Source organism: Meriones unguiculatus, chromosome 11, assembly GCF_030254825.1.
Source record: "Meriones unguiculatus strain TT.TT164.6M chromosome 11, Bangor_MerUng_6.1, whole genome shotgun sequence".
Classification (NCBI taxonomy): Eukaryota; Metazoa; Chordata; class Mammalia; order Rodentia; family Muridae; genus Meriones; species Meriones unguiculatus.
Window position 1 is genome coordinate 57,762,751 of NC_083359.1, and position 16,242 is coordinate 57,778,992.

Here is a 16,242-nt window from a genome sequence, read left to right on the forward strand (position 1 = left end):
TCTTGAAGATAATGGAGAGGGAGAGTAATTTCACACCTTTGCTTTTCCTTTCCTCCAAGTCACCAGAATTTTCTGATCCAGTCATCCATTGTCCCAGTTGCCGAGTCTGAGGTCAGGTGGGGAGTGTAGGTTGTTTCCTGCACGCTTCTCAGCCCAGGGAGAGCAGGGACTGAGACCTGAGAAAACCCCACAAACAAGATGCCTACACAGTGTCCAGGGTCCCTCTGCCCTCAGTGGGGAGGGGAATTGAGTCATATCACACATCACCAGCATACACCCTGGCTCTGCCAGCCTTCTGAACTCCCCAGATCACTCATCAGTCTGGGCCCCAGTTCCCACACTGTGCCCCGAGAACAGACCCGTGGGGTTGAGGGAGGTGAGGAGAAAGGTCAGAATTAGTCACAAGAGGCAAATTGAGATCAGCACAGGGCCACATGCCAGCCTTTGCCTGGATGTGGGTTTTCCCTCTCTTCTCTCCCCTTGCCTTCCTGCCCTGCTCCCCCTACCCTCCTCCACTGCCTCCCCATGACTGAACCTAGCTTTTTACCTGCTAGGTAAGGGATCTATTGCTGAGTTACAGCCTCAGGCCAGATGTTGACCTTTTCAGTTCCAGGGCAAACCCCTAGGTCTTTCCACAGTAAAAAGGTGGGGAGGGAGAGCAGGGCCTGGAACATGTTAGCCCCAGGATGCGCTCTTAGGGCACATCTGTCTAAAATAACATCACTTACAAAGCACTTTCAAGAACATCATTTCCTTTGATCTGTGATACAGCAGAGCAGATACGATCAGCCCCAGCTTCAGCTTAGAAGCCTGGGTGAGGGGCCCAGGGACGGGCATGAATGAGAACATAGGGGAACCAGGCCCTAGTCTAATTTTAGCTTCTTTGTTTTGGGAGCATCAGTGGATGCTAGCAGCCCTTAAAATGCTTATACACATTTTCCAAAAGAAATGCAGGTTCTATTCCACAGTTCTCTTATTCTAACACAGTCGTTGCTCACATTTATTGCACTTTCTTCTAGACCATCTCTGTGCCCTTTAATAAAGTGCAACTACTATACACAGAAGCAGCAGCATTTCTTTCACGTGTCACCTTATGTCACAGGATGACGCAGTCCCCGCAGTCACTCGTTTAGCAGTAGTTAACACCTGCTGCATGGGCACAGTGCTCCAGGCACTGGGGATACAGCATGAAACCAAATGACAAGATGCCCTGGATCCATGGAGTGGTGCATGTTCTGGTGAGAGAGTCAAATAAGCAAATGAGCAAACAGCTGGTGTTCTATTAGTGAACAGTGCTCCCACCCATGGTGGGATGAGAAAGAACCAAAGATAGTGTTGATCCAGAGGAGACTGCGCTGGCTAATTTGATACAAGCTAGGGTCATCGTGAATATATACCCCCACCAGTCTGGCCTGCTGGCAAGCCTGAGGAAGTGTTTTCTTAATCAGTGGTTGGTGTCTCAGGGCCCAGCCCTTTGTGGGTAGTGACGCCTCTGCTCCTGGATGTCTAAGAAATTAGACTAAGCGAGGCACGAGGCCCAAAGCAGCGAGCAGCACTCCATGCCCCGCACAGCGGCTCCAGCCCCAGGGTACTGCTCTGGTTTGAGTCTTGGCCTTTCCTTCCCTTAGTGACGGACTGTGCTGTGGGACTGTACGTTGAAATAAACCTTCCCCCCGCCCCCCAAGGTGTTTTCAGTCATAGTGTTTTGTCACAGCAAGAAAACTAAGGGACGTGTAATATTTTCCCTCAACAAAACCAGTGCCGATGATGTCACATCCTTCAAATCAAAGCACAAGGCTCACTGAACTTCTGAAAGTTTTTCTTCCTCTTGGAAACATATAGCCAGTATTTTTGGAATCCTCCTTGAAAGACATCTTAAAATTTGTATTTTAGTCTATCATTGTCACGAAAGCATAGCATTGCGTTTGGACATTTAGGATTGTTTCCCTTCTAGGTTTAAATCTTTAGAAACTTCTCTCACTCAGCAATCGGGCTTTCCTTGTGTAGATTATTGAATTGGGATAGGGAGAAGTGAAATATTATAAGGTTGAGGGGTCTGGATATTTGAGGGGGTGGACTATGCTTGCCTTTAAAGTTTTTAATGAAGATGGACCAACCACTTGCTAAGAGACTTGAGTTTGTTCTCCCTCCACAACCTGCTCTTAGCTCCTGCATCCACACCTCATTTCCCTCACCAGGAAGAGGGAACTCATGCTCCACAGAAGGAGGGAAGATTTCTGAGGAGCACATGACAGCCCAGCTGAGTGCTGCCCCCAAGGGAACTGTTCTCCACGCTGGGCACAGTTCTGTGCTGGGGGAGGGGTCAGCTTTCAGTCAACCCTGCAGGAGGGAGGATGAAGAAACTTCCCATGGGCTTGAGAAGCCTCCAGTCTTCTGCTTTCATGGAGCGCAGCTGAGAAAGCAGAGACGAACGTGGAGGGGAGCTCGGCCCAGCAGCCTCGAACCACACCTGCTCTGTAAGCTTCAGTCTTGACACACACTTTGAGGAGGGTCAGCACCGCTGTCCGGAACTCTGGGGCCCTCACCTCAGGGACTGACGGTAAGGTTAGGAAGGACTGTGGTACAAAGGAACTCTTAGACTCGAAGGTGCCTGAAGGGCTTCTGCCCAGCCCCGCGACCCAGGCTGTAAGCTTGTTGCGTAGAGCAGCGTAGAGGGGTGTACAGAGATGTTCTTTTGGACGACAGCAGCCGCAGGACGGGGTCAGGTAGGCCATGATGCTAAGTATTCCAGCGAGAATGCAGGGGTGCTAGATGGGGGGAGGAGGTCAGGAAGCCTGAGAGACCTAACCCAGCACTGAACACCGGTCTGTGGGGGCACTCCACGAGCTGGCTAGGACATGGTTCTCAAGAACAGTCTGGGGGGGGGGAATCCCTTTCCCTCAATGATCAAAACGTTCCCAGGCCCAATAAAAACCATTTACTTCCTAAACCTTGCAGAAGCCTCAAAGGATAAACCAGAGTCTGCAATGGTTAATTCCAAACATTTGTACTGGAAGGGCTCCCATGAGCATGGGGGGGGGGGGGGGCAGTGCGGGACCACATTTAAAAATCAAAATTACGCATCTCTTCTTTGAAATGATGCCTGGCAGGCAGATGCTGACCATCTTCCTCACTTTCCCCCCTTCAAGCTGTGAGAAGCCTTTTGAAAGACACTCTCAGGTGCCGGGCCCTCCCCTGAAGTGCCTACACTACTGAGTTGAGGTTGGCCTGACTGTGGCACACCTTCTGGCATCCATTTCGCTCTCGCTGTGCAAGTCAGAACACGGTTGCCAACCAGGGCTAACAAAAGTTTTTATTGAAATGTGAACACACAGAAGAACCTGGGGTCCCTGGCTGAGAGAGGGGGGATCCGAACACCCACTGAAAAGCTTCAGATCCCAGCACTCTTAGAAGGAAGGCCAGAACAGTTTCCAGCGCGAGTCCCCAGCGCCTCCGGAAGGGAAGAGGGTCGCCACACCAGGGAGGGGGGCACTGTGAAGGACGCACTGGGCAGCGCACACCCGGGTTGGGTCCCCCGTGTCTTTCGTGAGCCTCTGAAAACAAAAATCCGAATTGGGGACGAGGTACAGGCACCACAGCGATGACCTGAGCGCGCGCTGTCACTCCTCAGGGAGTACAGAGCGTCTTTGAGGTGGCGTTGTTAGAGGGCTGGCGCAGAGGGCAAAGGCTCTTGCAGGGGGGGGAATAGTCAAGGACAAAAAAAGGCCCGAGAGAGTCCGGGTTGGATGTTTGGGCTGAGTTACACAGAGTGAAACAGAGAAGGGAACCCCCTCCCTCCCACCTACAGGGTGAACCCACGCTGCTTCCCGGGGTGGGTGTCTCACACAGCCTTCCTTGCCCTGGGGAAAATTAAGGAAACACCTCGACCCTTCCCCACCCCTTTGAGCCGGAGAGAACAGCCAGCCTCAGCAGCTAGCTCCGAGAGAGCGCTGGACAGTCCCCGGCGCGTCCGGGCGCACGGTCGCCCTCCGTGAGGTTCCCGTCTTTGGAGCCCCGCGGCCGCTCCCCTTCGCCGCCCCGGGGAGACTACCAGGCTGCCGAGGCCGAGCTCGCCTTCGGGGACCGGCCCCAGGACACCGAGCCGTCGTCCCTGGAGAGCGACGAGGCCGAGCTGATCCTTCGCAGGCGGCGCCCGGCGGCCGAGCACACCCCGACGCGGGCCCGCGCGCGGAACGAGCGGTCCAGCACCAGGTAGATGACCGGGTTGGCACAGCTGTTGACAAAAGCCAGGCAGGTGGCGACGGCCAGGCCCCAGCGCAGCGCCAGCAGCAGCGAGCAGGGCAGCGGCAGCGCCCGGAGCCGCGCCAGGTGGAAGACGGCTCGCAGCACGCCGAAGGGCAGCCAGGAGCCCACGAAGACGCCCTCCACGGCGACGATGATGCGCAGCGAGTTGCTCCGGGCCCTGCCCACGCGCGGCAGGCGGCGCGACACGCGGCAGTAGCAGGCGAGGGTGACGGCCAGCGGCAGCGCGAAGGTCAGCAGCAGCAGCAGCAGGCCGAGGCCCTGCAGCGCATCCGAGGGCCGCTCGGAGCAGCGGCTGCCCAGGCCGTCCGGGCTCGGCTGCAGCTCGCGGTAGAGCAGGGCGGGCAGCCCCGCCAGGACGGCCGCCGCCCAGGCGCCGCAGCAGGCCGCTCGCACGCAGCGCGGGGTCCGCAGCGGCCGCGCGCTCGGCGGCCGGCCCACTGCCAGGTAGCGGTCCACGCTCATGCCCGCCAGGAGCAGCGCGCCCGCGCAGCGCGTGGTCGCCAGCGCGGAGCTGCTGAGCTTGCACGCGACGGCGCCGAAGGGCCAGCGGCCGCCCAGCGCCTCCGCCGCCGCCCACAGCGGCAGCGTGAGCACGAAGCCCAGGTCGGCGGCCGCCAGGTGCAGCACGAACGTGTCCACCAGCCGCCGCGGCCCGCGCCGTCCAGCCAGCAGCCACACCACGAAGGCGTTGCCCGGCAGGCCCACGGCGAAGGCCGCCAGGTAGAGTGCTGGGATGATAGCGTGGCGGTAAGGCAGGTCCCAGGCCGGGCACAGCTCCATCTGGTCCAGGAAGCCTGAGCCCGAGTAGTCCCAAGACGTTGTGCCCCAGCTGGGGCTCCATGGCTCGGTGGACGGCATGCCGCTGGGCCTGCACGCACCCTGGTGCAGTGCAGCTCTCTCTGAGCAGGACGGGGTGGGTGTGGGTGTGGGGGGGTGCGTTTCACGGCCAGTGCCCAGCACCTCCCTTCCTGCCACCCCAGGCCGAGGCGAAGGAAGGTGGAGGGTGGTGAGAAGAGTGTTGGCCTCTGTGGTGGAAATGGTGGCCTCCAAGTTGGGGCTGGCCCAAAAGGATTTCACGACTGGGTACTGTGAGATGTCCTGAGGGATGGGAGACCTGCGGCGGCTCAGAGTTGGCGGCTCATCATTTCTGGGCGCTTGGCCTGTTATCTGGGGTGGGAGGATCTGATATCCGATGTGAGGCGCAGCGGGTGCCTTAGACAGCTCACCTGTTCTCAGATCTCACCAAGCTTTGCGTCTCTTTTCTAGGTTTTAGAGGGGAGGAGACAGTACAGCCATGAGGGCTTCTAAGGGAGGTCAAGACTTCAGCTTCCTTCTCCAACTCGCTCACACAAGGCGCGGGGGTGGGGGTGGGGGCTGGAGGCTGAGTCTCCCTTGGTTCCTGATCAAGAATTGCCACCATAACTGTTGGGACTAATTAGCTTCCTGAGACGGAGGACTAGATGGGTTGCCTGGAGTGGCATTTCTGTCCTGGTCCAGTCTGCATGGAGCCCTGTGGAAGGGTTTAGCTAGAGATTGAAGGTGCAGTCAGGTCGCCCTGCTGGAAAGCGCCAGGCCCCTGGGTTAACCAGCCCTCCTCCTCCCCATCCTCCAAAACCTTACTGATAAGTCAAATAGGGTCACAATCAGGGTCATCATCTCTATACAAAAGATGACCCAACACGGCCCCTAACAATACAACAGAGGAGACAGGAGCTCAGAGACCCCCTTTGAACTGAGGGGAAGAAGAGGGCTGGTTCAGGAAGTCTGAGCTTGCATGGGACGGCAAGACAGAGAGGGGTGGGAGGGAAAACGTGTTCTCAAGGAGCTGCACACACATTCTTAACACACGTCCCTTGACAAGCTGTGTTGGGACTAATGTTAATGATGTGTGCCTTCCCACAGCCACCAAGGAGTGACCGATGCACTGAGCAACCCGGTGTGGGAAATTCCAGGGGGATTGTCAATTTTGTTTGTTCCTCATTCCATTAACAGTGACCTCTCCATGTAGCAGGCACTGGGCATTTATTTTTTTATTTTTTTATTTTTTTAATTGCAGGAAATGCATTCTTGACCTCAATCCATTACTGAGGTGGGGAGAGACACAGGCCGTGTGTGCCATGGCCGGGGTGCCATCAGCCAAAGTGGGGTACACTTTTTAAAACAAAGTCCACTTAGAGCTTAGATACGGGAGCCATGCATCTGGTGGGGAAAAGGCTACAGAGGGGCCACATTTCAGGTCAGGTGTAGGAAGGGGATAAAGGTCAGATAAAGGGGATAAAGGCAGAGCAGAGAGAAGGAGCCAGCTGAAGAGGCATAAAAAGCAAGTGCATTGAGACAAATAGGAAGACACTGACAGGCTGCTGGAGCCTGGGGATGAGGCTGGCAAGGTCACCGTGGCTTAATCCTGACGGGCTTTGGACATCAGTCTGGTTTGAAAGAGCCCTGTCAGGACTGTGGATCAGCGAGGAGGGAGGCTCAAGCCAGGGGACAGGGGAACTCCACAGGAGGCTGTTGTATTTGTGACCAAAACAGATAACGATTTTATTTTGCAGGGGGTAAGGTCTCACCCTCATTAGGCAAGTGCTCTGCCGATGAGCGACATTCCATCTCCTGACATTGTTACTGGCAGTAGGGACAGAAAGGAGAGAGGGGATGTGTCAAGAGCTACATCAGCACAGGGCTCCACACAGAAGAGGCCAGGAGGGAGATCTGGGATTTCTCTTAGGAACAGCATGGACGTGGTCTCTGTAATGGAAGGATGGGAGCACAGAAGGGCAGCCGTGGGCATGTGCTGGGCTTCATGTTGATTGAAAGAGGATGATGAGATCATTTATGATCCAAACCAAGACACGACTGAGAATGAAAGGAGCATTGTCAGTAAACAGTACTGTTCTGGGCAAAGCAGGCCATAGGATTGCCTAGAGTCCTTTTGCCACCCAGCAGGGAGTAGAAAGATGTACTGTTTTTGCATTTCTGTCCATATCCAGTTCTCATAGAGTAAGGGTTTTTAGGCTCGAGAGGGAGGGTGTAGCCAGATTGCACTTTTGTTAGGGCATACGTGTCTAGTTTGTTTCCAACAAGAAACTTTTCCTGGGCTGGTCAGAGGACTCAGTAGGTGAAGGTGCTTGCCGCCAAACCTGAGTACCTGAGTTCAATCCCCTAACCCACACAGAAGGAAAGGCCCTGCTTCTGTAAGTATTCCAATCACGTGTACCATAACACACATGCCACACACCATACAAACATGTACTAAAAGATAATTTTTTAAAAAGGATATTTCTCATGGCAGTTCCAGTCTAGGAAAAGGTAGGCAGGAGGTCAGGGAGTAAACCTGGCTAATTTCTTTGTGGGCACCTCAGTTTCTAGATTTGTGCTTTCTCCACAAGGCCCTCTACCCACTTGGCGCTGGTGAGCTGTGCCTACCTCCGGCTGGCCGAAGGGGCCGCAGCCTCCTTCCCTGGAAGTGGGACAGTCTAGACCGTCGCAGCCAGGCCCAGTGCTGCTGGATTTTACCACCTCCGCTCAGCACATCTCAGGGTAGAGCTCAAAGAGCGTCAATGAAAGCCAGAAACGGAAGAGTAAAGAAGTGAAGATACCACCCACAGGGAGAGAAGGCAAACTGGGGGCAGCTGCCAGGACGGGAGGGGAGCAGGGGGCAGAGGGGAAGTAGAAGTAGGTTGTTTACTAAAAAACACAGATTCGTGCTTCCTGGCTGTGGTCTCATAGCCAAGAGGCGAGTGGTTGAGCACACATGGTGGATTTTCGCTGCTGGAGCTTGTTTGGAGAAGAAAGCAGCAAAGGCCGGAGCGGAGGACGGCGCCTCGGACGTGGACTCCTGCTCCTGCGGCGCCCAGGCTGCTTTGTGACGTAGGACCACTACTCACCACAGGAGGCAAAGCTAGCCAACTGACATGTCCATCTTCCCCAGCCTAGGGTGTGTGTGCGTACAGAGGCAAAGCAAAGTGGTGGGCTCTCTTCCACCCCCTCCGGGAGCCTCACCATCCCTTACAGGCCTCCTCCTTCTGAACTGTGGGAGCTCTCTGTTCTGTGGTCCTGCCCTGTCTACTGTCATCCTCTTCGGGAGGATGGGAGAATAATGTGTACAACACTTGATCTCAGTTGCTTTGGGATTTTTTTTTCTACTCATACATAGGCCTAATTTAAGATATTACAAAATTTCCCACTACTATCATTTTTCTGTGCAAATAATAATTTTCAAGAATTTTTTTGAAAATTATACTTGCATTTTTCATTACAAAGCTTTATTGAGGGTCACCCCAGATTTAGCTTCAATATAATCACACTTAACAGGTTGTGAAATTTTTTCATCCTGGCAAGGATGTTTCCAAAGATAGTGTCCACATACTCCCATCATTCCTGTTTTTTGTTTCTTTTTTTTTAATATTGTATGCCATATTGTATGTAGATTTTACACTGTTTCAGCCACATTTTGTCATTAGAATGTACCTGGTTTATTGTCTGTTACTCTCAAAAGTCCTTTTTATTTATTTATTTATTTTTTTAAAGACAGATTTTCTTTTTGTAGCCCTGTCTGTCCTGGAACTCACTATGTAGTACACCAGGCTGACCTTGAACTCATAAGAGATCCACCTGCCTCTGCCTACTGAGTGCTGGGATTAAAGGTGTGTGCCACCACTCCTGGCTAAGCCCACATTTTTTTTAAATCTTGCTTAATTTCTTTATTTATTTTTTGTTTATTTTATTTTATTTTATTTTTGCTTAATTTTTTTAAATACTTAGATTGAGACATTTCAGTAGTTTGGGTGCTTTAGTTGTTATAGTTTGATAGATAAATCATGTTCCTATGTATGATTATGATCATATATATTTACTACTAATTATCATAACCTATTTATTTAGGGGGAGTCATGAGTGATCACATTTGATTCAGATAGTTTTCTGAACTTTTTTCTCAGCTATTTTAAAACGTTTGTAATCTTACAGTTTTAGTCAGATTTGCGGCTGTTGTCACTTTGTTTTGAATGTGAAATGTCCCTCCCAGGCACACCTACATCAGGTCTCCAGCTAGCGGCATTGTCTTGGAAAGCTGTGAAACCTTCTGGACATTGGATTTAGCTGGTGAGTGTAGGGGTGTAGGGGAGGATCTTGAGGTATAGCCCAATCCCACTCCTACCTCTGAGAATTCCATCACACTGTCTTAGGCTGTGGTGGACTGTATCCTCTAAACAGCAAGCCCAAGATAAATCCTTTGTCCTTTAGGTTGCTGTCAGACATTTTGCCACAGCAAGAATAAATTACATGTGTAAACATTGAATTGTATGACGTTATTTTTAAGGACTTACTATGGGTATGTGAGTGCTTCTATGTATGTGTACTATGTGTGCCTGGTGACCATGGAGGCCAGAAGGTGTTGGACACCCTGGAGCTGGAGCTACAGGTGGTTGTGAGCCATGGGGTCTGCTGTATGCTTGGTGCTGGCATCACCAGGTGCGCTTGTCTCCAGCTGTCCTGCTGCTTCTCCCTTCCAGAAGAGTATTTCCTTGCCCCCAGCACTGGTTAAACGTATTGGGGATCTACAGAGATGTCTCATCCAGGAATCTTCAAAATTTGACCACCATAGTTCATGGTACCTTGTGTCACTCTGATGAATCCCTCAGGGTCAAATGCTGGATGATGAAGACAAACTGCTAGAAGGCAGGCAGTTACCTCTCAAGGGGGAGTTAAAACAAGCAAAGCCCTATTTTGTGTTTCTATACCACTGATGCATCCTGAACTGGGAACGGCGAAGCCTCTCCTCACCCTTAGGGTGGGTCCTTTGTAGGTGGATTGGGGGGCACAGGGGACAGAGGGTAGCTGCTCTGGGCCTGCCCTGATGCCCTGCCACCTGAGAGACGGCTGGCACACAGGCCACCCTCATAGCCCTGCCACCTGAGAGACGGCTGGCACACAGACCACCCTCATAGCACACATCTCCGAAGTTCAGTTATTTTAGAAACTTTTAGGTACTAAATGTGGGGTAGTTGGGAACAGTCAGTCAGACGTGAGCACTGGGCTCTAGCCTAAGGGATGAGTCAATGTGAAAGCCTGTGGCCTGCAGCTGTGTGACTGTCTTAGGGCTAGATCTACCCCAAGTATCTGGTGGCCCTTGAAGGACCTGAGGGAAGAAAGCAGAGGCAGGACTGGAGAGTTGGGGAGGAATGTAGCTTTCAAGGAAAATACCGGGTTTGTTTTTTCTGCAATGTAAAGACTTTCTTTTTTTTGAAAGGCTTAAAGAAACTCACCAGAAATCTTAAAGACAAGCAGCAGGGAAGCCCCACAGTGTAAAAATGCCCCAGAATTTGTTTAGAAAGGAAATAACATTTTCTTTTGATGTTAAATTATTCTGCCCTCAAAAGCTTCTGCACAATTTACTACCTAACTGCCTGGTTTGAAATTTTCAGTGATTTCATTTTAGTGCAGATTTCTAGCTATTCACAGCAAGCCTCATTAGCATTGGTGGGAGGGGATGGTCCCCCTCCCCAGCGCTGTGTCAGGGAACTTAATACACAGAATGGGACTTGGGGCTTCCTCTCAAGAAGGGCACACAGATTAGAGATAAATCATTCTGTACTAGTACCCTTGATAAGAGCAGATTGTGACATCCACCTTTCATCAAGGCCAAAGCAAACTTAAGGGTTTCTGAAGATGTGTGTGGATGGACAGATGAAAATTCTCAGTGCTTCAAAGCACTGAGACAGATATCACCTCAGCTCCCCAATTCTCTGTGTAGTCTAAAATACAATGCCAAACAGTAAAATAAGCATAAACACGAAGTCCTTATGCCAAACAGTAAAATAAGCATAAACACGAAGTCCTTATGGTCCGACCCCTCCGTCCCCCAGTCCCAACCAGTTTTGTGAGATAGCTTGGAATGTCTTATGTGTTCTGTTTTGGTGTGCCTACAAGTATCTCTGCTTCAGCCAGGCTGAAAGGGGAGCTGGGTGTGCCTCTGGGGCCTATTGTGGGATGTTTAAAAAGACCATCAAAGTTTTGGCCAGTGAGTATGACATGAGATGGCTGCTTAGGAAAACAGTGTGGAGGGAGACCTTTGAAGGTTTTACAGGGCTACTACGCATGAGCTGTGTCTGGCCACCAGCAGGTGACAGTGAGGAAACACACTAGATAGGTTTGGTGGCTGCCTAGGATTAGGGTTCTTCTTTTAGCAGGAGAGGAGGGAGTAAGAGACTTCGTCTGTCCTGGCCTAGCACTTGTAATCTGCTTTTCAGTGACCGCCATTCTGAGTAATAGCATGAGATGGGAATCTTAGTTTTGATTTGCAGCTCCTTGGATAAGGACGTCAAACACCTAAGCACACTTACTAGCCACTCTTTTTTGAGAACTGTCTCTTCAGCTGATTAACTGGTTGACCAATTGGCAGGTGCTTTTGGTGTTCAGAGGCCAGAAAACATCAGCTCCCTGGTAACTGGGGTCACATACAGACCACTGTGGGTGCTCGGTCCTCTGGAAGAGCAGTGAGTGCTTTTAACCACTGAGCCATCTCTCCAGCCCCTCCTACATTTTTATAACACAAATATAAGCCATCGGTAGATGAAGGTAGCTCACATATGACAGTTATACTAACTTGTGGTGCGAAGCACCTGACACTGCAATGCTGAGGTTCTTTTAGGAAGCCTACAGCCCAAAGGTGCAAGCAGGCGATGATTCAAACTCTTTGACATGCATACTTCCTCATCCTCCATCAAATTATACAAAACCCACAAACTTGACGTTTAAAAGAAAAACTGTCATTCTGAAAGCACAGATCTGTTTTTTAAGTAGCATTGTTTCTATGGGATAATAGAATTTCACTCATTTCAGATTCTTTTTTCTAATTACTGGTTCCCAAGTCACAGAATTGCGGCTGTTTGATTCATGACATTTTACTCTTCATTATCTGTATAGAGGTTAGTAATAAGGAGGTTCCTGTTTGCTATGGAGTTTTTTCCTCTACCCTAGCAGAGTTCATCCATTTATTATTAGCCAGGTGAGGGGAAAGCACTGTAGTTTATGCGTATTTCTCTGACACACCCAATTTTAGAATCAAATGTTTCGTTTTGTTCTGGAAAATTAAAATATTGGAAACTACTGTGGAAGTACAGGTGTACTCTGAGGACTGAATACTTTTTTTGGGGGGTGTTTAAGGCGGGATCTCTCTGTGTACCCCTGGCTGTTCTGGAACTCGAGGTCTGCCTGTTTCGGCTCTAGAGTGCTGGAATTAGGGGCGCATGCCGCCACCGCCTGGGTGAGGGCTGAGTAGCTTACAAAGGTGGGGCTCATGCCAATACCTGAGCACACAATTATGCATGAGATGTTGTTAGTAATCAGATTTCTTTCATGCCCTCATCTGAATAAATAAAATGAGCAAAATCAAAGTGAAACCTAGAAAATGGCGAGGAACTGGCTACTGTGTGTCAGAAGGCTCACTAACCACCCTAGACTCAGGAGTGCTCATGCTAAACATTTATCAACTTACTAGAGAGGATGTGAACTAATGTCTGAGTAACATATATGAACCATACGGATATATCTGAACAAAGCAGAGAAACTTAAAAAAAACTTTCTAACACCACCTAGAGGTATTCAAGCAATGTTTAATATTAAACATTGCTGCTTTAACAAGCCTTCTTATACGTATATATTCAATTATTCAATTTAAACACAGGCCAAGAGAAGGAAAACTCTATGATGCATTCCCCCAAGTCCAAATAATTGTACCGAATACAAGACAAGACACACCTTTTATTGAAGACTCAGCATCAGTTGGTGCCATGCTTTTATTCAGATGAAAGGGGAACTCCACTGTACCGCGAACGAGCAAGCCCGACAGCACCCGACAGCACGCCGTCCGCAGCGCTCAGAGGTGCACAGTAAGCACACCACACCCTGCACACTGCCCGACAGTGTCCATGAAGTCACACTGGAAAAGGTGACTTTGGCTTTACGCAGCCAAGTAAAAACTGCAATAGTCCTCCTAAAACAACACCGAGAAACTGCGAGAAAAACTTTAAAAGTTGGGTTACGTAGCAAAAGTTGACAGGCCATCCTGGTTACCATGACAAGGATTTGGCAAATTTAAACTGAATAAATTACCATGGTAACTTGACCTCCAATAATGACAATGCTTCTGTTTCAGGAAGGTTGACAGAAATCGCCAAGCTTTATGGAATGGCATATTTTCATTTGTATAATTTTAAAACATAATTTAAAAAGCTGCACCATAATAAAAAAAATCTGCAGACTAAAGAAATATATCTGTATTCATCTTGCATTAGTAAAGTAAAATCTTCTACTGAGAGCAATGAACTCTGTGGCAATATTCACACCCTACCTTTAGACACTAGACATTCAGTTCAGCTGCTGCATATACAAACGCAAGAGCAGACAGGTGTGTTTAGTGTTCATTAGTTCTTTCAATGTCTTGATCTAACTTTTCTTTATTCAGTACTCAGGTGACAGCAAGAAGACTGCTTTGATAGGGAAAAGATCATGTTTAGTAATATAAAATGCTTTTTAAATTCCTTTGACTATCATTCATCTTGTTTTGATTAGGTTTGGTTATAATTTTTAAACTAGTCTTACCCTAAGGATTTTTTTTTTGCCATTTCCTTCTAATTGTGATAAAAATTGGTGTCTGAAAGGTAAAATGTGAAATTCCCCATTTTTAATATTCATATATACATAGTATGTATACATTTAAAATATAAGAGTTACATATCCTGGTCTCTCTCACATGCAAGCAGTAGATCACAAATAGTTTTGAGCTACACATACATTTTGCACAGGTATTGGAAAAAAATCTGTGAAAATTTTTTTTACAGTTTTAACAAATATACATAAATATAAGAACATAAATTACAGTAAAATATTGACAGCATTTGAGAAAATGTTGAAAACCCAGATGCACTGATAGCTAAAGGCTTTATAATAATAGAAAAGTACAGCTCAGGGACATCCCATTCCATCCTTCTTTTTAAATAAGTAAATACATCACAGGAGACATGAGGTCTCTCTCTAAACAACTCAATTAGAGAAATGTACATATTTTCATCTCTACATCCCAGAAAGAAAACAAACTACTCTTTCATTTACAAACAATATGTCTTCCCCCCTTAGTGTACACAGCTGTCACAACACTGAAACATAAAAGGGTCACATAATCAATCATTCAAGTCTTTTCCTGAGAATGAAGTTTTTCCCAACTAACCCTCTGGTATACTAAAGAACACAAAGATCACGTAGAGGAGATTTCAAGTGTGTCCTTAATCTAAGCTGTTCCACTGGAAAAGGATTAAAAAGAAGGAAAACCCAGAGTAAGTAAAATAATGTGAAGCTACTTTCAAATCAAAATGTAGCCCTTTGTGCATGTTTAAAAATTCTAACTATGATTTCTCTGTCGGTTATAAACATAAAGGCCTCCTGAGAACTGCCAGGAAGTCTGACATTTCACACCAAAAGGCAACACTCACTTGTCATTCACTTCTGCCAGCTTATAAAGTGACGCACTTTAAAAGAAATAGAAAGTGGTTTTTTGTTGTTGTTGTTGTTAAAAGTACAATCTGAACTATTCTGAGCCGAAGTCATGTAAAACGGCAACTGATTTAATCAGCAGCTTCTTACAGGGTACTCTGGGTTAGCTTGTGTGGTCTCAGGGAGCCCAGTAGCAGCTTTTACAATATCTCAACACCTCCATATTTAACAAAGAAATGTTAATACTTGTGTGAATAATAAATACAGAATGTAAATACTGAGGATTCTTGCGAATGCTGTAACACCATTAGAACATGAGGGCTACTGCAAAACCTAACACTAGTGTTTCTCCTAACATCCTAAGAAAGGTGCAAGTTCCTTCTCAACATTAACTTTCTACTTTCATGATCGCCACATAAAACAAAACACAAAGGCAGGTTGGACTAAACCCCCAGAAGAGAGGAAAGTAACAACAACAACAAAACCATTCAAAGATGTGCATACATAGTACAGGATTAAACAAAACCCACATAATTGTCATCTTAGCCACATTTCAAGCCTATGTCCCACTGTGTCCATGAGAGTTCAGTGCTTCGAGGCCTCTGACGCCAGGCAGGTGACCTGGTAACACACAGGCCTCCGTCTGTGGATCAAAACATTGCCTTCATCACTTGGACTCATCACCTAGTAAGAATCTTCTGCACTCCAAAATGCTGTGTTTACATTCCAGTTGTTCACAACAACGGAGTTAAGGTCCAGTTTTAACTGATAAAAATCTTGTTGGCAATTAGAAAGATTTTCTATAGGCAGGAAAGATGAAGTACAAATTTACTGCAAAGGTTCTGAAGCAAGCATTCCCCGCCTCCTATGCTTTAGCAGGTAAGAGTTTTTTGGGTGTTACTGGTCTTTTGGTCTGCCATAGGTGGCTATGAATGGTAATTGCATCCACACTAGCAGATAAAGTTTTAGCAGGTATGTGGCTAAACTGCTTCCTGTCAGAATTGTATTTGTAAAGTCCCTCAATCATTTTTTTAGTGATAGATTTTGGGCCTATCCCAGTCAGTTTATTGATTTCTTCAGTTTCTGGGCAGTAAGTATACAAGGACCTGAACTGGCAGCCTGAATCCCGGAACAAGATTAAGAAGTTGTTGGCATCGGACTTCTCCATTTCCTTTAGAACAGAAAACAAAAACAAGGTAACAATAAAGCCAAAACCTTTTACTGAATGCTCATACGCTTGTTAGTATTTCTTGGTTAAATCCGTGACGCACTGTAACACCAGACTTCATGTTCCGATTTGGGCAGTGCTGAGGATCACTGCGGGCACTAAGCACACACTCGGCCACTGTACGCCACAGCTCATCCTCCAGTCCCCACCTGCCTTCAGTTAAACCTTTCCCTCTCCCGAGCTCCATCTCCACCAACACCTGCCACTGCACACCCTCCTCACGCTGCGAAGCTCCAGGAGCCGCACAGGGTTTCCCCTTG

General features: G+C 48.4%; 2 protein-coding genes across 7 annotated transcripts in view; both read right to left on the reverse strand.

The window, feature by feature from the left end:
• Positions 1-3,300: 3,300 nt before the first annotated feature.
• Positions 3,301-5,312, reverse strand: Gpr25 (G protein-coupled receptor 25). The gene has a single exon (XM_021636622.2). It carries the CDS (start codon positions 5,122-5,124, stop codon positions 4,048-4,050), a length of 1,077 nt encoding a protein of 358 aa, XP_021492297.1. The 5' UTR covers positions 5,125-5,312; the 3' UTR covers positions 3,301-4,047.
• Positions 5,313-13,006: 7,694 nt separating this feature from the next.
• The window catches only part of Camsap2 (calmodulin regulated spectrin associated protein family member 2), a 79,701-nt gene continuing 76,465 nt past the window's right edge, over positions 13,007-16,242 (reverse strand). For all 6 annotated transcript variants that reach the window (XM_060364374.1, XM_060364373.1, XM_060364371.1 and 3 more), the window contains one exon: positions 13,007-15,925. In XM_060364374.1, coding sequence (XP_060220357.1) covers positions 15,620-15,925 — 306 coding nt within the window. In that variant the 3' untranslated portion in view covers positions 13,007-15,619. The remainder of the gene's footprint in view (positions 15,926-16,242) is intronic.

Coding starts and splice junctions, on each gene's coding strand:
- Gpr25 (XM_021636622.2), bottom strand. CDS start 5,124: ATGCCGTCCACCGAGCCATGGAGCCCCAGCTGGGGCACAACGTCTTGG.